Source organism: Mustela erminea, chromosome 7, assembly GCF_009829155.1.
Source record: "Mustela erminea isolate mMusErm1 chromosome 7, mMusErm1.Pri, whole genome shotgun sequence".
Taxonomy (NCBI): Eukaryota; Metazoa; Chordata; class Mammalia; order Carnivora; family Mustelidae; genus Mustela; species Mustela erminea.
This window is the reverse complement of record NC_045620.1, coordinates 44,031,465-44,055,271: the sequence shown is the minus strand read 5'-3', so window position 1 is coordinate 44,055,271 and position 23,807 is coordinate 44,031,465. Positions and strand designations below refer to the sequence as shown.

Here is a 23,807-nt window from a genome sequence, read left to right as displayed (position 1 = left end):
AAAGTTTTTTTTTTTTAATTTTAAAAGATTTTATTTATTTGACAGAGAGAGACACAGTGAGAAAGGGAACACAAGCAGGAGGAGTGGGAGAGGGAGAAGCAGGCTCCCCACTGACCAGGGAACCTGATGTGGGGCTCGATCCCAGAACCCTGGGATCATGACCTGAACCAAAGGCAGACACTTAATGACTGAGCCACTCAGGCGTCCCCACACTTGAAAGTTAAACGGGATTTTCGACCTCTGGATCTCTAGCAGGCCTACAACAGCGGTGGGGGCTGCAGGAGTGTAGGAAGTAAGGACTTCTTCAAGGCAGGGCTTGAACAGAGCTGGTCATCTCACGTAAATATGCAGAAGCTGGCTACGGAAGGAAGGAAAGCAGGTAATGGGATGGGATACAGGGGAGGATAGTTGCCAAACCAAAAGGGCTCTGTTTGCTGAGCAATGCAAAACCAAACACAGGCACATAACTGAAACTTCCATGTCATTTTCCTTGTGAAAGAGAAGAGGGTCCTCTGTGCATCCCACAGTCTGACTGATCCATGTCCCTGCTCTAGAACCGAGCACAAGGGAGACCCAACTTCCTGGTATACCCCAGGAGCCTTTAGAGCGCACCGTTCTTCCTCTCAGTGGCAGTGATAACGACACAGGCAACCCTTTGTATGACCATAGTTGATTTGTTTAAGGAACTTTAAAAAGTCTCACATTCATTCCCTCTGACAATCTTCTAGCCACCGTGGTCAGTTCTCGCTTTCCCAGAAGGAGAGCTGAGATGTAACAAGGGTACCATGAGTGTAAGAACCTCAGTGTTGCTGAATTGGAGAGAGGAGGCTACCTCCCTGCAAGGAAGGGGTCCGAGAAGGGAGGACAGTAAGCCAGATGGGCAGGGCCCTGGAGGCCAGCATGGAGGCAGGGGAAAACGCCAGTCATCAATCAACTAGTGTGAGATGTCTTTTCTCTCACAGATAGGGTGACAGAAGAAGATTCTGGATCATTTATGATCAGCTGTCTTAAGAAAAAAGGAATCAGGAGAGGGAAGGCAGGAGCTATTCCTTTCAGTCTAAGAATGTGAAGTAAGAGCAGCAGGCATGGCTCTCTAGTGGCTGCCTGCAGAGCTGGTGAGGGACAATCAGGATGATTTCAAAGATGAAGAGGCAGATTTTATTGGAGGGGGAAATCTGAACTCTTTGCCAGGGCTTAGGGGGTGGGAGAGGGTGGAGAAGTACCATCTTAGACACCTGCTCTGGCAAACCTGAGCTACTGCAACTCACTGACCCTAAGCAAATCCCTGAAAGTCTGGGGCCTCAGTTTTGCCATCTACAAAATGGGACTCATGCAATTAGCTAGCTTGCAGAGTCGTGAGTATTGAACTGGAAATTCCTCATGGACAGATCCAGTGTAGTACCTAGTACTGTAGGAAGTACTGGGTCTATGCAGGTTAAAACTCAGGGATGCCTGGGGCAACATGCATATATTTTCTCTGGATGGGTCTGCCCACTACAACTGCACTCTCCAGTATGGTAGGCACTAGCCACATGAGGCTACATAAATTTCAATTAGTTAAACTTCAGTTCCTTGGTTTCATTTCCTGCATTTTCCAGAGCTCAATAGCCACATGTGCACACTGGCTACACCACTGGACAGTGCCACCCAGGCCATCTCCAGTGTTTGGACCAGCTGAGTTGTCTCTGTCCCCACAAAATCCCATCAAGAGGGGGGAACTGCAAGTAGCCCCCGGGAGGAAGAGAGGGAAGTGTTACCTCGGAGGGGCCTCGCTGCTGTGCCCATGCTCAGGGGGCCCTGAGGGCCCCCAGCTGGTGCCAGTGGCCCACCTGGCCCCTCTCCAGGTAGGCAGCACTCCTGACTCTGGATCTGAGAGCCAGTTCAGCCATCCAGACCTGTCTCCAAGGCCTATTCACTCCCCCAGGAGGTTTCCCTTCTCCTAATGCTCACAAACCCCATCTCAAAGCAGAGATGAAGAGTAAAAATAAAGTATTCCTTTTTGGGCAGCTGTTAGACTGAGGATGTAATGAATCATTTGCATTTATGTAAATTACATGATTATGTAAATTACAGTAACATTTCAATAAAAGAGGCTGTGGTGCCTGCTGGAATTTGGAGAAAGGGTAGGGCTAGGCAGAGCTGTCTGTGGTGGTGGACATTGGCTGGGGGTGAGTCAATCAAATGGGAGAGAAGAAGCAAGAGGGTCTGCAAGGTTGTGGAGACTATCTGCTGGGTAGACACACGCAAGGACATGCTCCAAAGAACCCAGAATGCTTTTGGGAACTCAAAGGTGACACTTGTCTTGCAGTGATAGTCTCAGATCATGGGGCAAGCCTGCTGCGCCACGTTCAGCTTCTCCAAGGTGTGAGGCTTTGCTGTATAGGACGTCGCCAGGGCAAGGCTGGGGGGGGGGGGGCCCTAATGGGGCAGGAAGGGCAGAGAGACACACACTACATGTTTTTGATATCATAACTGGTTTCGACAGTAACACGTTCCTAATTTCCTCCGCTTTCTCCCTGAAAGACAACATCAAACCCACCAGAAAATAGCACAGAGCTAAGGTATGTGAAACCCAACTGCCCAAGGGAATGAGTCCCTTATCTCTAAGTTAATGGTCTTAAGCTCTGTTGGTTTCCACGTGTTTGCCTTCTGGTGTCTTCTCCAGCTCAGACCGGCTGCAGACCCAGGTAATCCCAACTGTCTGTGCGCTCCTAGCCCAGCAACAGGAGCGTCCCTCCCATAACTGTCTCCCTGTTCTCTGGGTCCCCAGGCCCCATGGTTCATTCTTGGGGCTCCTCTGCCCGGGGCTGTAGGGCCTCTCACAGGGATGTACAAAGAAGCAACATCTGGTCCCACTAGGTGATTCTCATGCACCCGCTTAGTTAGGACTGTCCTGTGGGTGAACAAGATCTTTACCGCATCACCTCCGGAGACCTGCAACTCTGTCTTCTGAACAGTTCAGAACCATAAAAGGGGGAGAGGGTTAAAAAATGACAACAACAAAAAACCCTAATAGTTAAATTGTATGGATAGTTGGCAATTATTTGTGGCTAGGAGGAAGGCTTTTAAATACAGGAATTCTAAGTGTCCTGCCCCACTGCAGGGTCCTATAGAGAAGCCCAATATTCTATAAAGAAGGCCAGAAGAAAAGTGATTTTTTTTTACCATGACATTTGGGGAAAACACAGAAAGAGGAGACTAGAACACCCTGACAAAAACAAACAGCAGCTGTGGTGAGCAGCAGCCTGGGGCTGGTCCATGGGACAGATCTGGGGCTGTTGAGAAATGCACTTTGCTAAATGCTGGACTTCTGTATAGAAGACTGTTCTCCTCATCCCGGTTTCAGGTCTCATTTGAAAATGATCCTGAGAATGAACAGCCGTCGGCAATCCAGCCAAATAAGCAGTCATCATGCCTCGTGTTAGAGAAACTCAACATTTCCTCCGGAAGCTGTCATCGCCAGGCAGCAGGTGGACTATCCCCAGGAAGTGGTGTCTCATTGTATTTGCAGTTTAGTTTCCGGAAGTGAGTGTGGTGCATTAGAATCGTCTGAGGGGCAGGGCAGGTCCTGGCTGCAGTGGAAGTTCTTGGGTCCTGCCCCAGAGCTTACTGGATTAAGATTTCTGGGTTGCGCTCTTTCCATCAGCATGCTGGGTGTTTGCTGGGCGTAGAGAAGTTGGCGGGAACACCGGTAAAAATAAGAAGAACCAAGACCAAACCCTAAGGACTCAAGCTTTTCTCTGCTATTGCTTCCTAACAGTGGAGAAATGTAATTTTTCTCAAAATCAGAAAACTCTAGTCTTGACATCTGGGCTGTAAGTACACAGTCCAAATCTGCAGGGAATGGCAGAGAATTACTGGCTTTTGCATCTTGTTGCCATATGAAGGAAACACAGAGCTGCGGCAGCCTGGGTGTCCAGTGGGCTCAGCTCTGCGATTCATGGGCCACATGCTGGGTAGAGGACGGCTTTGCCCAAAGACCCCACTTGGGTGAGCGTCACCTGCAGCCCAAGGAAGCAAAACTCTTTACTTCCTCACATATCATAACAACAGTTACATTAAAAAAAAAAAAAAATCCTGGGCATATTCAGGTAAATCCGACTGAAGACAAGTTATTTCACCCAGAGTCCAGGAGGTGTCTGTGCTGAGAACAGAAAAAGAAGCCAGTGTGGGCAATTCACTGTTGGGGGTGGACATGCTGAGTCTCTGCTCCGGGGAAATCTCAGCGTTTGTTTTCCATCTCATAACCTCGTCTTTCTGGGAATGGTCATCTCTTTGCGAAATTCGGCAAAACAGAGAGTTGCATCTATTTATCGTGTCCGCAAACCATGCCTTTTGAAACAGTAACTTTCAAGAACCAGAGCTAGCCAGAGGGAGGGGACCACGATTAGGAGTCAGATGCCTTAACTCCCATTTCGGTGTGTTTCTGATTCGCCACCACCCTTCTTCTGGATGACTTGGCTAGCCAAGCGGGGGTTTGGATTTGTCCCCACAGGTGACAAGGAGGCACAAGACTCTTTGTAGAGCTACCAGTGGGACAGCTCTGAGGACTGACCGGGAAAGGAGGGAAGGGTGGGGTGGCAGTGATGCTTCTCATTGTCATACTGACCCGCGACAGGCCGTCAGTTCTGGCCAAAGACATAAAAACCCTCAACCCTCAACTATGAAGGGACACACTGGGGAGATTTTTACAAGATGAAAATCTAAAATGAAGTGAAATGGGTATGGTGGAATTGGGAAAAAGGTCCACTTAGTATCATCCACAGGTTGGATGGCTAGGAGAGAAATGGGGGTTGAAATACAGAAAGAGCGTCCAGTCTTGGGGAAGTCACAGTAAGTTTAGAGACACGTTGAGTTTGGGACAGGAAGATGTCCAGTAGAGAGGGGCTTCTCTATGACTGTACCTCAGAGAGATGCCATTGCCAAAAATACAGTGTAGAGGTGTTAGCACAAAGGTGGTAATGGCCATGGGCGGTGTCCTGGGAGGGCATACAGAGAGGGAGAACTAAGGTCACTGGGGACCTGGGGATAGGGCACACTGACACCGAAGAGAGTTCCAGAAGAGCCCATGAGAAAGTGAGAGGGAATGGTCAGGGGGTCCCAGGAAAACAGCAAAGGACTCTCTCTCATGGAATCAGGTAACCAGAGTCAACACTCCTGTTCTGCGCACCAAACTATCACACTGGGGTTCTGGCAGATCAAAGTAGCTGGAAGAAAGAGAAGCCACCTCCATGCATAGACATCTGTTTGCTTCTTTGTCACCAGAGACCCTGAACTTGCTCCATGCGGGGGAGCTGCACATAATCCCAAGCAATGAAAGGGATGAGTTAAGACTCAAATGGCAAGGGGACTCCGATGAGGAGTGTGTCACACACTTACCACGATGAGCGCCACCACAGACAGCGTGTAGTAAATTGAATCCCTCAGCAGGCACCAGGAGGAAAGAGCCACAACCTGAATGAAAAGAGAAGAAGACAGTAACAGTCAGGATATTCGACGGTGCAAAGGAGAAAGCATGGCTTCCGGTGGCTCTCACCAGTGATAAACCGGGAACACGACTTAGTATTTCTGTCTCCTGGGCTGACCCCAGTCAATCTGCCTGCAGGTATGAATTTATGGAAGGCCTTTGGGTGTATTAGTTTGGATCTTCTGAAAGACAAATTCCAAGAAGGGATTAAACCTGCAACAGTTTTATGAGGGGAAGGCACTCACGAGGGAAAACGGGGAGCCAGCTGGGGGGAAGGCAAGGAGGGCCACCCAACCACGTTTTGGGTCTGACCCCTGTGAAGGAGAGAGGGTGGACATGCCCCAGGCTGCGGGGCAGCACGAGGAAGGCTCAGCAAAGCTGAGTCAAAGACCTGTGTCTCCCAGGAACCCAGCAGCCTTAGCATTCCTCATGAGAGGGGGATGAAGGAGCCGCCCACCCTGGGTCCTGGTCAAGGCTCTCATGTTTGCTGCAGCCTGGGCTCATGGAATGAACCCAGGGCTGGACAGCCGTTGCCCTTCACAAGGGGCCCCTGGAGCCGCCTCCTCTCCCCTCTATTATATGCCTGTCCTTGTCGGCACCTGACTCCTGATTTGATCAGAAATTTTTTAAAACACTGATTTGCATATTTATCTGGAGAAAATGTTATTCTTAGCAGTTGGACTATGTCCCTTTAAGGACAGGATGGCTCAGCCATGATGAGGCCAGGAGACACACTGCTGGAGGCTATGACAGGCCTGGCCTGCTGTGTCCAGACTTCCTACAGAGGGAGGCCCCTGGATGAGACAAAGGCGGGCAATGGAGCCGGGCTGGGCCGTGGGGAGGAGAGGCTGCTGGGAAGGGGGGAGCTGCAGATGCCAGGTTAAGATTCCTGTTCTGGAGGAAGAGTCATTTCTCCTTGGTAAGTCCTTCCAAATCACCTTTTGAGGGATACCTGTTATTTCTTTCTTTACTTTGTGGAGTGGGTCCACTTTGGCAGACTCTCACAAAGAAGGGTGGGGGAGTCGACAGAGAGGGGTGGGAAGTGCTTCCTGCCTGTCCCTCACAACTCCTTCCCACCTCCCTAGACAAGTGTCAAGCACCCCTCGGCCACAGGACCTGTCTAGCTGCCTTTGCCCTTGGCCTCGTAAGTGAAGAAGGTCACAGCAAATATCAGCTGTTGGCTGGGCCAATGACAGCCACATGCTGCACTAAAGACAAAGGGAAAAAAGGATTCGGGGACAAGGCAACATTTGGAGTCTTTCTCTCCCTGACAACTGTGTCAGTCTATAAAGAAAAGATCAGGCAAAGTCAAACCAGAAAAGGCTTTCTGGATTCAAATAACATGAAAGATAGGACTTAAATAGAACCATAAATGAGTAATGAGGTCTCCTTCCATGAACACATTCTTCCATTTGTTATAGGGACACTTAGGTATTTTTCTGTTGCTGATTTTGCCTTATTAGGTCTTGTGCTAGCAGATCCAAGTTACAGATGACCGGGTGGTCAAGAAGAGGGCTCGTGCCACAGAATCTCTTTAGAACAAATGTAAAGTATTCGTTACCCTCTTATCATGCTCTCTCCTTGTAGTGTATGCTATTAGAATCCATGGTCATCTACGGAATAGCTTACGTTGGACGGGACTGTCCATTTTCCAGCAGGTCATAAAAGGTTGTGAATATTTATTCAGCATCAGATGGCTAGGAAAATGGACATAAAACATGTGGCAAATATCAATTCTGAACTGCCTTAAAAAAATCTCTTGGGCTTTTAGTTTAAGATAACAGACTAGATACATACCCATGACCTTTGCTCTTGTTACACCAAAATAATATAGTAGTAAAGTTTTTTTTTTTTTTCCTTTTTAACAAGGTATAAACCCCCAAGGAAAAGAGAATTTCCCCCAAGGAAGAGGGCTTATCAAAGATTTTATTTATTTGTCCGAGAGGTGGGGAGAGAGAGAGAGAGTGAACACAAGCTGGGGGAGCAGCAGGCAGAGGGAGAAGCAGACTCCCCACTGAGCCAGGAGCCCGATGTGCGCCCAGTCCTAGGACACTGGGATCATAACCTGAGCAGAAGGCAGATGCTTAGCCAACGGAGCCACCCAAGCGTTCCAGATGCTGGAAAGCAGAAGAATGATGGAATACTCAGGTGGGCAAAGCTCTAGACATTGGGGTGAAGGAGGGTCTGAAGCCAAGATAACTGAAAGAATATTTGAAAATATAACCCACAAATTATTTACTTCACTTCAAGCAGACCAGTGACTATACCTCCCTCACCTTAAGAGAAACAGGAAACCTGGCACTTGAAGACAGAAGTTCCAGAAAATAGGAGAGAGAAAATAATTAAATAAATATTAAAAAAAAAAATTCCCAGAAGTTAAGGATGTGCATTTTCTGAGTAGAATGGCCTCCTGAGTGTTCAGCACAATGGACCAAAAAAAAGATGTACACCGAAGCATATGATTATGAATTTTCAGAATCCTGGCACAAAGAAAAGAAAGGTCCTAGAAACCACCAGAAAGAGAAAAACGGGATTACATACAGAGGATCAAAACCAGAATGACATTTTATTTTTCAACAAAAGCACTGGGAACGAGAAGACAATGGAGTGACGCCTTTAAAATTAGAGAGGAAAATTATTTTAGCCTGAAATTCTGTGCCCAACCAAACTATTCATTAAGAGAGAAGAATAAAAACAAAAGTGTAATTGTCTCAAAACCTTTACTTCCTATGTATCTCTTCTCAAAAAGCTACTGGAAGACCACCAGTCTTGATGCTGGATACCTGAAGTCAACGTAATCTTGTGTGTCCAGAATACATCATCTAAAAAATGCAGTTGTGTCAAAAGAGAGGGAAATGGTGCTGGTGGACTGGAAAAAAGATCTTTCACAATAAGCTTTTTAGAACTGGTTGGCTCTCTAAGCTCTGTGCATATATAACTTAAATACAAATTAAAAAATAAGAAAGTATAGTACAAAGTATCCACTTTGATTTACTGCTGCAAGATACACCTTGCATTCAGCCTACAGGCCAACTCTGGATGAGTCGTCATTATTTTACTCTCCAAAACAGCTGTCAGTCATTGGACCATCATCAAATTTATCTTCACATTCACAGCCCACACCCGAGTGAAACCAATTTTTTTCTATAGAAGCAATGAACCAGAAGACAAGTAAGAAGGAGTCAAACCAGAGGATAATTGCTTTCCACACCCTAGAGGGAATTAAAGCACCACTGATGAACCTGCGGGGTCTCTATTGAGAGCTGTGACATGACCTCCTGTCTGCCTCTACCTTACGCTTCTGTGACTGCCACTCATCACAACAGCAAATATTTACCTGACGCTTTCTGCAAATCTGGGGATCCAGAAGGGTTATCTCATTCAATCCTGTCGTGACCTAATAAGGTGGGCACCGTCACCCTCGCTGGCCAGCAATCTGGCGGGAAGGGCTGGGATCTGAACCAGGAAGTCAGGGTCTCAAGCCCCAGCCCCCTCCTACTATGGCACAAAGACTCACTGCAGGCAGGGTTGAAAAGCAGACACCTGTTTGTGATTGCCTCTCATGGAGGTCGTCTTTTCTCTACAACCTTAAGCCATTAGGCAGGTGTGTTGGAGATGGTAGCCAACGGAGGGAAAAATTGAAGGTAAGAGACAAAAAAAGAAAAAGAAAAAAAGAAAGAAAGAAGAAAAAGAGAGAAAGAAAGAAAGAAAGAGAAAGAAAGAAAAGAAAGCAGTGACCACAGCTCAATTTAGAATATGTACTGCTTTACAGAGATTCAGGCCAAGGACCCCAAGCAGGAAAGTCTTACCATAAGGACCGCAGATATGGATATGGTATGTATGTATTCCAGGAGGGAGAGAGTCCGTGAAATAAACTGGGAACTACTCTGTTTAGCTAGTTTAGTTAAAACAAACAAACACACACCAATATAAGCTCATTGCTTGGTGAATGAATGTTTCACTTTTTCACAAATTGGGGTGCGTGGGGTCTAAGGGGCTCCCTTTGCCTCTCGGTGAAGGGTGTTTTATCTCTAGAGGGGGTACAGCAACCATCAGATTCTGATCCTGAACACATTTATTGGCAGAGAGAGACATATTAGCACATCTTCATCAAAATGGGAGCCTCTTTGTCATCTGCTGTCAGGTGTTACCCAGCTTGGGTGGCGGGGGGCACTTATGGGAGGACAGTACCTCCTTAGCGCTTTGCAAAGTGGCTGCAAGGAAGGCCAAGAAGTCACTCTAGTGAAGAGACCAGAACAGGGCTCCTGGGAGGACACCAACAGTGAGTAATCCTGCCCTTGACCTCATCAATCAATAATGCAGATTGGTACAGATTACAGAAGGCCATCGCTGGCAAACTCCCCCCATAAATTAAAGGCAGACACGCTACTTGCTGCCTAGCTCTAGGAATCCCTCCCAACTGAAATTTCAGCTTGATATTTCTTGATCATCTTTTCTATTTCTGGAGTGCATTTCACACTTTTTCTATTAAATATGCAACTTTAGTTTCCTTTTTATGATTTCATTTAGTTTCAGAGTGGCATAATGCCAAAAAACCACCCTTCTAAAACAAAAAAACACATTCTCCTTTATTCAAATGTTGACTGATAATCTTCTGGAATTCTGGCTCCTTCTAGGAGGTTAAAAGTAATTGTTTATGATAAAATGGTATGTTTTCTGTATATTTCTGGATATATATTGCAAATCTATATATAGCTATTTATACATGTGATAATATTCACACATAGTATATATGTGAGATACACAGTGTAAATATACATAATATAATGTAATACATATAATGTTTTTTCTCAATGAACAGTAGAATTTGACAATGCAGACACATTTTAAAAGGCACACATACCCTTGACTTGCAAGCACTTTGCCTTTTTGAAAAACTATTGAAGCAGTCAGAACAGCATAATGGTTACATGACATAAAACATACAACTATCATCTCAGAAATGCTGTGATTTCACACAGATTTCACAGAAAAGGGATTTGAAAAATCATAACATGAGCTTTGTTCCAAGCTTTTGAGCTGACACAATTTCTACAGCCAATTCTTATCTCAGGAAAGGCAGCCACACGATGTAGAGCAGGGATGGGGCTCTGGGGCATTCCCCACCCAATGTGAGCACGGTCAGCGGTACCGAGAATGGGTCTTCCTCCCATAGGGAAGGCTTGGTGCTGCTCTTGTGCATTGTTCAAGGACACTTTTTAAATCCTTTGATCCTGGGAAAAACCCCTTTTATATAAAAGACTCCTGCCTTCTGGTTTATTGTCAGAAAAGGACCCTAACAAGCAGGCCATGTAAAAAAGACCATGCTTCTGCAAAATACAGTGAACCTTCACTTATTAATCTTTGCAAACGTGAAAACGAATTTATATGTTTAATTTTATTTTATTTTTCTAAGAAATCTCATTTTGAGATGTATGTGGGCAAAGCAAATGACAAGTAAATAAGCTGCTATTGGAGATAGATTTAAATGAAAAATGAGGCCGCACCAGGAGTGTGGACACGTGGTTAACTCCCGAACACGCGTTCTTCGTTGATTGTACTGAACAGTAACCACGGGTGTTCATCATGACCTATAGCGCCCAGGACTCTGGAGTGCCTTCTCAATCATCCAAAACATTACGTGCAGTCGTGAAATGCAAGTTATTGCCTGGTAGGTCTTCAAAATATGGTAGCTCTGACTGTGCTCACACCCATCAGAATTCACAAGGGGTCAGCTAGCTCTGCCTTAGGGAAGGAAATCCCAGACTTGTGGCCACAGGACTGTGGCCTGTTGTGTTCCTGGAGTCCTCTGCCCATGCTTGGACAAGGTGTAGAGTCTGCATTTACCACTGCCTCTGGCAGCACTAGGTACCAGCACCAGGTAGGAGTTGGTTGAATACATGTAGGGTACTGAGATTAATGTCATGTCACTAGATATATGAGCTTGGCTCCACCCAGAAATAGAGCCCAAGGCAAGGATCTGAGTGCACCAAGGTTATTTGGGAGGTGGTTCTAGGAAGCAGTGCTGGGGTCTGGGGGAAGAGAGGCAGGTAATGGAAGGAATACAAGAAGCAAGTTACAGCAGGTACATCTGGGGTACAATCCTGATTCCTGCTAGACAGTTCTGGGAGACCAGCGAGAATGTGCCTCTCCCCTGTCTCACCCAAGGGGAGAGGGGGCTGGGGTATTTATCCACCCGCTCCCATCAGTCACTGGTTGAAGACCCAGCACCCAGGGTCCAGCACCCAGGTCTGCTGATCCCTGACACTCCCAGCCCCAGGGCAGTGACCAAGGAGAGCCTTCAGAAAGAGAAATGCAGGTATGGTGGTGCAGGTGGAAGTCAGGGTGGTAGGAACTGAGATGGGGAAGTGCAGGGGATTATGGAGCACCAGCAGTGTCTCCTGTACCCAAAACATAGATTTATACATAGATTTATACACAATAATCAGAGTAAGCATTTTCTCCCACATGCACGCACGCACTTACACACATACACACACAGTTGTGTTTTTTAAAAATATGTTATTTACTTATTTGAGAGAGAGAGAGGGGAGAGAGAGAGAAAACACTAGTAGGAGGAGGGTCAGAGAACTGATGTCGGACGCTCAGCCAGCGGAGCCACCCAGGCGCCCCGTCCATACAGTTTTGTAAGCTTAAAAATACAACCCAATCCCATTTACATAAGATTTGAAAGCAGAACATACTAACTTATGCTGCTTTTTAAAAAGTTTATATATATATATATTTTTTTTTAATGTATTTATTTTTAAGTAATTTCTATTCACCACCCTAGAGATCAAGAGTTGCATGCTCTCCTGACTGAGCCAGCCAGGCATCACAAACTTATGCTGTTTTAAATCTGGAATGGTGTTCCCCATGGGCCAGGAATAGAGTTGGAAAGGGCACAAGGGGCTCCTGCAGGGCAGGACTGTTCTCTTTCTTGATCAGGGTACTGATTACTGCATGTGCTTAGTTGTGAAAAGTCACTGACCCATACAGATGATATGTGCACTTTCCTGAATGCATGTGGTCCCCCAATAAAAATGCTACCTGAACAAAAGAAAAATGCAATTGCTGTGTTGGTTGTCAATTACATATTAATTTTAATAGTAGCTACTCCCTCACATTGAGAGTTGGCTTAGGAGTGAAGTTGCCAGATAAGATATAGAACACCCAGTTAAATATGATTTCAGACAACAATAAGTAATTTTTAAAAATATAAGTATTATCTTGAACATCACTTGGGAAGCATATTAAAAATATGTTTGTTGCTTATCTGAAATTGAAATTTAACTGGGTGCCCTCTATTTTTATTTGCTAAATCTGATAACCTTCCTTACAAAATTTTGGGTCTTGGTTAAGATACTATTTTGCCTTTCTTTAAGTACAAAACTGGAGGTTTGGTGATTTTGAAATATTCATAAGGTCAAGGAAAAGCTGAATTTTTTTCTATATTGTCTGTTTATCTCATGCAGGATATTGATTGCTGTTTTGTTCTCGTTGTCTGGCCTGCTCAGAGGATCTGTCCCCCTCAGTTTCTTGTTAATTGCAGTCATTGCCAAGATGTACATTACAATACTGTGAGTGTGATGGAGAGGATTTCCACAACACCAAGACTTTTGGCTTCTCTCAGAAAAACCGGAAGACCTGGCAACCTGGGGGTGTTCTCACGTCACTGTGGAGCCGTCAGAGATGCCCTCTTTAGACAGGACATACATTCTTCAGCTTGCCACAGTCCCCTCAACTCCACTGTCCCCAACTCCAAAGACAAGAGTCAGCTGCCATATATAACATCTCTCTGCTGTTGTTTTTCTTAGACTGGACAGCTTCACTCATTTTCCTATATACGTGGGCTCTGCAGGAACATGCATTTGTGATCCCTGACCTAAAAGAATTATTTTAACTAGTGTTAAAATAAAGTGTTAAAAGAATTATTTTAACTAGTGTTGACCATGCAGCGGCTGCCATTTCTTCACAGTCCAACATCATGCTGGGGGTGGGGGTCTTAAACATTTTGTGAAATGCACATCTTCGTACTTTATGGACCCCTTTTCAGAACTGTGTAGTAAAATATACAAAATAAACAACAAAGAGTGACCAAGAAACCGATTTACTGAAATCCGGTTATCAAAACACGGAAAAATGGAGATATTAGTAGTATATGTGCTTCCTTATTAACAAGAGCCAGGAAGTTTCCTTATTGTAAGAAGAGTTAGTCATTTCAATGTAGTGATGAGTAAGGAGAGCAATCCCAGATAATCCGCCATAGTTGTAACGTAGCATGAATATTTCTTGTATTTCTGCTGGAGACAAAGCCACGAGTAGCTACTGCTGGTTTGGTGCCTCATGAATAATGAAATGAAAGGTTAAACCTACGTGGTTTAGAAAGATGTAATATTTTTTCGCGCTCAAGTTCACAGACTCCTCTAATCTAGTCTCTGGGAAAGGAAGTCCTGAGGTTCTACTCTTTGTCGGTTCCTGGCTTTTTGTCATTTACGTAATTGTCCTTCTGCCAGAAAGGTGGCAGGAGGTGAGGCGGCTCTCAGTCCCTTCTGGGTGTGGTGATAAGCACTTGGATGGAGGGGCTTGAAACTAATGGCAAAAGCACTCTTTGGGGCTCTCTGACAATTTCAATTATGTGTGCTGTTTCATCCATTATCCTGGAGAGAAACTTGGCTAAATTTATATCGGTTTCCAGGAAGAACTGAAGTGGCTCACAAACATTCATTCTCCTTCCTCAGCCCGGGAAATGCAGAATGGGTGTCAGTCCTCTGGCTGAAGTGATGCTCTCGCCACAGCCTGGTGCGTGCCTCCTGCTATTTACCCCAAGTGTGGCCCGGAATGGGTGGTTCAAAATGCAACTCTCAGATCTAGGTCTGCTGAATCAGAAGCTGCATCTTCACAAGATCCCCTGGTGACCATGTGCACATTACAGTGTGAGAAGTGCTGGCCCAGAGGACAGAGAATTTCCAAGTCTGGGTCACACCTGTGGAACGGAAATGTAAAGAGCAGGAGGCTGGTGGGGTGGCTCCTCCCCCTTCACTTGGGGCACTGGGGCTGGACACAATGCTGTGGGCATGAGTAGCCACTTAGGATCTTTGCACCAAAGAGCAACTAGGTGTGTTTGAGGTGAAGCTGCAAATCAGAAGCTCCTTAACGCTTCTGTGTATGGTGGTTCGTACACTTTGTCCATTTCTAGCACCAAGTCTGCTGAAGATGCTGGGGGATCACCCCTTGTCCAGTCCCTTTGGAGAACCATGGCAGGGAAATCCTGGCTCCCTTGTATACTCTCCTACTCTGTCTGCTGAAAAGATGGTATAAAGACGCCAAGTAGAGTAGTGCTGAATTTATTTTTAAATTTATACCATTTGAGGGTAGTAGCCAAATACACACAGGAGGCAAGTATTTCCTCATTTCATGGATTATGAAGCCTAGAAGGACAATCTCAAGCTTGTGGGATCATCTCAGGGTCCTGACATGGGACACCTCATCATAGGTAGTAACGTCCCCCAAAATGCTGTAGGGCTTCTCTGCGTTCGAAGTGTTGATGAGAAAGGAAGTTAATACAGATCATGTGAGCTCAGAAATCAGACAGCTAAGACCATGTATTTTAGTTAGGTTTCTGGAAGCTCTGGCTAAAATTACACATATTATCCCTGGCAGGATCCATGGTTCCCTGCCTTCATCAAGTTATAGAGAAGAGGCAATGTGGATTGTGTACCTTAAAAATTGATTAATTAAAATTAAAATTAAGATTTATCCCCACTGTTTGACAAAGAATAGGACTTCCGCAATATCAGGAGTTATTCTGTCTTCTAATGGAATATGTGTTCAAAGGAAATGTGGGAGGACATCACCCGTGGGGGCTGTAGGTAGCAAAGGAAGCACCTACTCATGAGTAGATGCAGTGCGGTAATATTTTCATACTAAAAAAATACTGGCTGCCACGTATGTGTGGCTCATCCGGCTCCAGTTAATGTCAGGCAATCTATTTTAAGCAATTTCTGTGACTCAGGGTAGGGACAGCAGGTGACGTTCATGAATCGATTCTGAAGCCAGGGCACACTGAACACAAGAACATTTCTTTAATGAGTGCTTGGAAGATATTTTCTCCCCGCATTAAAGAAATTGATAATTAAAACATGGTAACATCAATAACACATCCCGGGTTTATCTGCCTTAGGCAATAAAGCAGAAAGCTGAGGGAGTAGAGTGGTGGGGGGGCGGGCACGGGGGTGGGGGGAAGGCGTAACACCAGCTGGCCAACCAAAACCTCTTCCCGAAAGAACCGAAGAATAGTTCTTAGCCAAAAACATGGCCAGAGGTTATCTCTGGGGTTAGGTTCATTTTCTCACTTTGCAGATGACCGTGTAAGTGGAGAGCAGTGGAATCAGAAATGTCATCAAAGTGGTGGGAAGCACCCAGTAGGGAGATGTGTTCATGCCGTGTGGAGGAAGCCAAGGCAAGGGGTGGCTTCCAGGTGTCTTCCAGGACTGGGGGTGGGGTCGCACCCCTCCATTTGCAGCGTCGTCCCCGGCTTTCATTCTCTCCACTTTCCAGAGAGCTTTCCCCCAGCTTCACCCTTACTGTGCTGTGTGATCCGGCACATGGTCCGTTCTCTACTGACCATGGAGTCATGGAGTGACTGAGCCAGGTGTGAGTACCCACAGAGTCCCCATGGTCAGCCCCTTACAGGTGATTATTTAACTTACCTGGTCATGAGAATGACCTAGGCTGTGTGACAAATTCAGATTTCTGGGCTCACCCCAGACCTTCTGAATCATCCTCAGGGAGGCCTGATTCTCACCCTTGGCTGCTCAGTGGAACCATCTGGAAGCCTTATGAAACATGCTTGCTTGGGTCCGACCCTCAGAGATGGTGAGTTAGCTAAGCTGGGCTGTGGTTTGGTCCCTGGAGTTTTCATTCTCAGGTGATTCTACCCTGAGCAGCAAGCGTTGACACCTCTGTTCCCTCCTGCTATGACCTGTTAGTCCGATAGATGTCCAGAAAATGAGAAATGAGAAACTGCCCGGCACTACCCAGTCCCACACAACCTGGAAGAAAACCCTATCCTCTGTGTATGAGGTTTTGAGAAATGACAGTGAATTTTATATATTCCTTATGAATATTTCATAGTCTACACACTAGGAGTGTTTGCCATCCATCACTCTGCTTATAAAGTAGATTTGTTTTAATATCTCTTTTGGATTTATAATAAAAATTCACTTTGTGAGTCATGTCAGTGTCAAACAAAAAGTGCGGAATCGCTGGATTTAACTTTATAGCTCGGAGGACGCAAAGGCTAGAGGCTGGAGTCGTTGGCAGCCTGGCTCGCTTGCATGACCAGTGGCTCCTGTTGGCCATGGACTGGGATCTCAGCGGGGGCTAATGACCAAATTTACATATGGCCTCTCCACATGGCAGAGGCTTCCTCAGGGGTAGTAGCCTCCGTGCAGTCAGACACTTATGTGGGAGCTTAGGGCTCTGAATGCATGTGTCCCAAAAGAGTAAGCAGAAGCTCTACAGCATTTTAGGACCTGGCCTCAGGGATCACACGGCTTCATTTTAGTCACAAAACTGATCATGTCTAACCATTGTTTGGAGCTTTTAAATTGGATAGGAGCACTGGCAGGACATTTTTAATATATTTCCTTTCAAATGAAACAAACACTTAAGGTAATAAAATGTTTAAATCAAATTTCCAAAGGGTGCATTTGGTTGCATAAATCACACACATTTATATAAATTATCTCTGATCTTGGGAGATGGAAGAAACAGAAATCTGAGTTTTCATAAATACCTTCCTACTCCTATCTGATTTTAAAATAAAAGTCCACTGAAATTTTTAAGGTTTGGGCAACACAAACTTTAAAACACAAAATTGATGATTATGGTTAAAAAAAAAAATCAACGCAGTAGACGGAATGCAAGTAAAAGTTTTCTGCCTCCCCATGCCTTCCACCGCCCCATCGCCTCCTCACTCACTGGATGTACCCATTTTTAACATTTTTGCTTTCAGTAATTTTAGTGTCACAAAGCTTCAATAAAATAGTTGTTTCTACCTCCATATCTTCATTGCTCTGGACTTCTAATTAGGAAAGACAAGGGAGGGACACCTGGATAACTCAGTCAATTAAGTATTGGACCCTTGGTTTCAGCTCAGGTCCCAATCTCAGGGGCATCAGATGGAGCCCTGCAGTGGGCTTTGCACTCACTGGGGAGTCTGCTTGGGATTCTCTCTCTCCTTCTCCTTCCTGTCCCTCCTCCCTCTCTCTAAAATAAATAAATAAATCTTAAAAAAAAAAAAAAAAGGAAAGGTGAGGAAACAATCCCACAGGAATGACGACAGCCTAAGGCAGAATGGTGAAGAGCAAGGACCCCTCATCAGCATCCCTGAGTTTGAATGCCCAGCTCCAGCAGTTATCGGTTATACAGCTCTGGGCAAGCTCTTACTTCAAGTCTCTGCCTCTGTTCCTGATCTTCAAAACAGAGAGGATCACAGCACCTCCGTCAAGGGTTATTACCAAATGTGCTGATACACGTACCAGGTTTAGGACTCTGCCTGGCACGATATTAAAGTCTATATAATAAGGGACAGCTACTGCTGTTGCTTCTCTCCTGCCTTCTCTTCCTCCTTCCCTGATACTTGAGTTAATTCTTCTGGGAGTTGTGTTAATGACTTTATACCCCTATTAAGAAAACTGAATAGCATGTATTACCAAAAAAACTAAGTAGTACTTACAGGGTCTTATTAATGAGAAACAACCATTCCTGCCTCATCCCTCCCACCTCCCAGCAGTATACGGTTTTAATCATTTTCCTTTTTCGTTCTTTTAGTTCTTATTTCTATAATGCCCAATAAAGGGATCATAATAATTCCTTCTAGATTTATCCACTTCGGACATCATCATTTGAAAAATGAAGATTTAGCTCATTTCTATTATTCCCTGTATCTTCTTACACTCATAATGTTTGAAAGTTATATTATGATTATTAGGGCTAATAAATCTTTGGAAGTTTTCCTCCCCTATCTCACATTCCATTAGCTTTTGGTAGTATGTCTTGGTTCCATACTAGGTAGGAGAAGAGTGCTCCCATTCCTATCTCCAGCCATCTTCGTATCTCACCTTCTACTTTAAACTTCTCTCAGGTATAAATTGATTTTTTTTTTTAAGATTTTATTTATTTATTTATTTATTTGGCAGACAGAGATCACAAGCAGGCAGAGAGGCAGGCAAAGAGAGAGGGGGAAGCAGGCTCCTCGCCGAGCAGAGAGCCTGACGTAAGGCTCGATCTCAGGACCCTGGGATCATGACCTGAGCCGAAAGCAGGAGCTTTAAACCACTGAGACACCCAGGCGCCCCAAGTATAAATTGATTTTTACATTTTCAACATGAAATCATTTACATTCTATCACCATCTTTTTAGTTGTCCACATTTTATCTGAAGGTTGAGTGTACATATAGAAAGCCAATAGATAATAGTTATATTAAGATGACTAGGAAGTGAATATTGCTCACTGTAGAGCCAAACAGCATGCTAAAAATGTCATTTTTTTCTTATAGGTTTGATGTCACCACTCACTTACTACTGAAAAGATAATGTTCTCATCTCAAGATAAAATAGTTTATCATCTTAAACTTCATCCTTAAAAAAAGAGATTCCATATTTTAATTTGCATTATATATTTGCAATACTTTTCTTGCATAGATTTTTGTCTTGGTGTTGGAAACTACCTTTTTAAATCCTTGTTGGGACACTTGATATGTGCCTTCTTCCCCACGTTACCAACATGTGAAAACATATTTTAAAAAGTTTTTTTTTTGTTTTTTTTTTTGTTGTTTGTTTTTTTTTTAAGAGAGAGAGAGAGAGAATCTCAAGTGAACACCACACTCAGTGCAGAGTCCAACTCGGCTTGAGCCCTGGACCCTGTGATCATGACCTAAGCCTAAATCAAGAGTCAGATGCTCAATTGACTCAAATGCTCAATTGACTGAGCCACCAAGGTGCCCCAAGACATAGACATATATATATATATATATATATATATATGACTTGCAATTAATTCCATTTTTCCTTTTGGAGATCTTAGAACTCATGCTTTGAAAATCTGAACCATTTTCTTTTTAGATCTGCTTGTTCAGCTTGCTTTTTAGGATTTCTTTTTATTGGACTTCTGTGTTAATTTTGCCAACCTCTTTTTTAGTTTTTACCCTCATTTTGCTGGAGCATATTCTTAAGTAGCTTCCTAAAAAAAAAAAAAAAAAAGATTAGGTAAGAGGTAAAATCCTGGAGTTTATTTTGCGGAAATGCATTTTTATCTGACCTCCCATCTGATTGCTAGTTTAGCTAAATATAGAATTCTGGGTCTAAATTATTACCTTTCCTAATGAAGTATATTTCTGTTGTCTTCTAGCATCTAGTGTTGCCAGTTAGAGTCTGAAGTTAGTCCAATTCTATTCCTTTGTACATGACCTGTTTCTTTTCTGAAAAATTTTAGGCTCTCTAGCCTCAATATTTGAACATTTCATGCAGATGTTTCTAGGTATAGATGTATTTTTATTCTCTTTGTTCGCCACTGTGTCAGCTTTTTCAATAAGTAGACTTGTGTTTTCCTTCTGCTAGAGGACATTTCCCATTATTATATATTTGTTGACTTTCCCTCTAATTTCTGTACTTTCTTCTTCTGGAACTCCAGCTAAATTTCATATTGGAGCCCCCACTTGATCTTCCAGGTTTCTTAATTTTTCCATCAGATTTTCCATCTCATTTTTTTTCTGCTCTGAATGCCACTACTCTTATGTCTCTAAAGTCTTTGTTTTGGTCATCACCATATCAATTCTATTATTTCAGTGCTTTTCATATTTTTTAATTTTGGAATTCACATTATAAATTTTTTAAACATTTTTTTTATGCTCAACTCCCACCCACTTCCTTTTTTTTTTATAGCAGCTTATTCTGACTTTATGTGCAACCCTTGAGTATATGAATTAATATTTTTTAAAAGTTTATTTCTATCACTTGAATTATTGGTTACTTGGTGGAGAGCTCTTCTTTTTATCCATTTTGATTCTTCTCTTGGGAAGTTTTCTCAAATGCCTGATAGTCTTTGGAAGCATGCTCATATATAGGAACTAATGACTGAATAATATGGCACCCAGCACAAATTTTCTTTGCAGGTGTATAGACCTGATTCCCCAAAGTCCTCTAAATGAGAGAGTTGATTGCTGGCTCTCTGAAGTATGTAGGGTGTGTAGACAGGCACGCTTCAGTTGAGGGTGTGTGGTCATTGTTGTACAGCCTCCAACCAAAAGGCAAAATAAAGAGGAGATATAATATTTGAATGTGATTTACTTGCCTACTTCCCTTTTGAGCCCCTTTACAATATTAGGCATTGTAAAGGTCCAGAGGTAGCTCATAATTTTCTTTCTTCTCTAGCAGAAGTTATAAGCCTTCCTAGACACATAAACACTTGCTTTAAAGACCATTTTTCTGGTTCTTCCTTGGGAGAGACACTGGCCAACTGATAGAGATGAGAAAGAACCAGTTGATCCACTTATTCTAAAGCAGCGTGGTTTTCCAACATGGTCACAAATTCTTTGACACTCCTGTCATCAAGAATTGGAGGTCTAAAAGAAGATGTGGTATATATACACAATGGAATACTATGCAGCCATCAAAAGAAATGAAATCTTGCCATTTGCAACAACGTGGATGGAACTAGAGGGTATCATGCTTAGCGAAATAAGTCAATCGGAGAAAGACAACTATCATATGATCTCCCTGATATGAGGAAGTGGAGATACAACATGGGGGGGTTAAGGGAGTAGGAGAAGAATAAATGAAACAAGATGGGATTGGGAGGGAGACAAACCATAAGTGACTCTTAATCTCACAAAACAAACTGAGGGTTGCTGGGGGGAGGGGGGTTGGTAGAGGGGGGTGGGGTTATGGACATTGGGGAGGGTATGTGCTATGGTGAGTGCTGTGAAGTGTGTAAACCTGGCGATTCACAGACCTGTACCCTTGGGGATAAAAATATATTATATGTTTATAAAAAATAAAAAATTTAAAAAAAAAGAAAAAAAAGAATTGGAGATCTATATCCTCTCCCTTTGAATCCAGATGGACTTGTTAATACAGTATGACAGAAGTGGCATTACATGACTTTGGAAACTAGGTCAAAAGAGGCCATACAATGTTTGCCTTATTTTCTGGAACACTAACCCTGAGATCCTGGAGCTATCATGAAAGTCATCTGACACAGTCCAAGGCTGCCATATGTGAGGAGGCCCAAGCCACATGTAGGTACTCTAAATAACAGTCTCAGCTGAGCCCAGGATCAAGTCACTCCAGTCCAGGGTTAAATGTGAATGAAGACTCTTCCAGATGATTACAGCCTTAGTCAACCAAGTCATCTCTTGACAGTCCAGAATTTCCAGTGACACTGTATTTTCTTAGTATTTCCTAACATTTCCAGTATTTCACTACACATGGTGGAACAGAGATAAATCATCCCTGCTGTGCTCTGTCCAAATTCTCAGAGCACAGATTTAAAAGGCTCTTGTTTTACATGACCAAATTTGGGGTGGCTAGTTACACAGCAATAGATGTCTGAAGCACAAAGATACTCATTGAATTAATTACTCTAATTACTCCTTCTTCACCAATCTCTGCACATATCACACTTTCTGATTCTATGGTCAAAGCTCTGAGAGCTCAAGTGGACCCAATTCTACTTTAACTCTTTCCTACATGTGCTCTATATTGAGTCTTTCCCTGCTCTGGGTCAGAACAATCACATCTGATTTCTGTCCTGTAGAAATTCACGGAAGTGTCTAGAAACCCCTGGCATGCTTTCCTGGTCTCTGGGAAATAATAATGGATTCATCCCCTCTGAATGTCACAACTGTTATTTCAAGAAGGTTGTAGGTATGTGTGGGGGGTGTAAATGTCCCTCCTGAGAACCAGTTATGAGGTAGTTCAGATGAAGAGACAGATCCTCCATTCAAAATGGACACATTTCATAGCCAGTAATGAATTAGAAACAGGCTGTGTCTGTGAGACAAGAAAGGCACAAATACTAAAAATGTATTCAAATGTCTTTTTTTCCCTAATCACACAGGGTTTGAAATTGACTATGTTAATTTTCTTTTATCTTGGTTAGATTTTTAAACTTGCCCAATATTAATCAAATATTTATTATCATGTGCTCTTTGGTCTAGTCTTCATGGAATGCGCAGACTTAATAAGGAACACTGGAAATATAATCAGACAATGGTTTCAATGTGACACATGCTCTAATTTGTAGTTTTTTAAATATCGTATTTTACATTGTATAAATCAAATTATACTGTATTTATTTATATTGTATAAATAAATAATGTATTGTATAAATTATTCATCAGATGTTCTTTCAAACATTTACAGAAATTCATTTACACTTTGCTACAAATTTCTGACTTAGGCCATACTGTAACCATCTCCATTTTCTAGTTGAGAATTAGAGCATAATAAAGTTCATTAATTGTCAAGGCCACAAAACTAATAACCAGGAGGACTGGATTTCAAACAAATCTTGCTTGGGGTTCCATGCCCTTCACCACTCCTTCATGTCGCTTCCTGTCAGAATGGAAGCTGGAAGAAATATGCGCCGGAACCCGAACTATGGTTTTACATAGGGAAAGGAATGTAAGATTCCAGTTTTCACATTCTCCCCCATCGCACCAGATTTAAAGATTCTCCCCAGTAAGTAGGTGCAGGGGATATAACACCCATCTTGGGCAACTACCTGGTACATTTTCACAAACCATTTCTCTGCCATTCTATTCAGAAAATCACAGTTTGGTGATTGTGGAAGGACTTTTCTACATGATATGGCCCCGATTCCTCATTTACCAGATGAGAAACCAGAATGTTAAGTGAATCTGGAAATAGCTCAGAACATACAGCCAACCATAATGAACCTTGAAAAAGAGAACAAGAAAGAGGGAGAGAATGGGAGAGGGACAAAGAGAAGGAGAGGGACAGAGCCATCAAAGAGATAGTCTTATGTGTACTGACTGGATAAATTTAGTAAGAGCTGACTCCCATCCCCCTTAGCCAAGTGCTCCAACAAAACTAAGAGTACTCCAGAGATATTTCAGGTGTACTGGCCCACTTGTTAACCCATAATTGTCATGCAACTTGGACCCTATTTTCTTGTCTTTTTCTGGTTTCTACATCTGTTCTTTTGCAAATCATTTTAGAAAAAAGTTTACTGCCACCGTGTGCCTAAAAAAAGTCAGTATGCATGCCATAGTTTCTGTCTTTAGATTTACCAAAAATACTGAGTGTCAGC

The 23,807-nt window shown here is 43.4% G+C and overlaps 1 protein-coding gene across 1 annotated transcript in view; it reads right to left on the bottom strand.

Moving 5' to 3' along the window:
• SLC24A3 (solute carrier family 24 member 3) overlaps positions 1-23,807 on the bottom strand; it is a 483,939-nt gene that overhangs the window by 56,495 nt on the left and 403,637 nt on the right. The window contains exon 7 of the mRNA XM_032351525.1: positions 5,380-5,454. Coding sequence (XP_032207416.1) covers positions 5,380-5,454 — 75 coding nt within the window. The remainder of the gene's footprint in view (positions 1-5,379; positions 5,455-23,807) is intronic.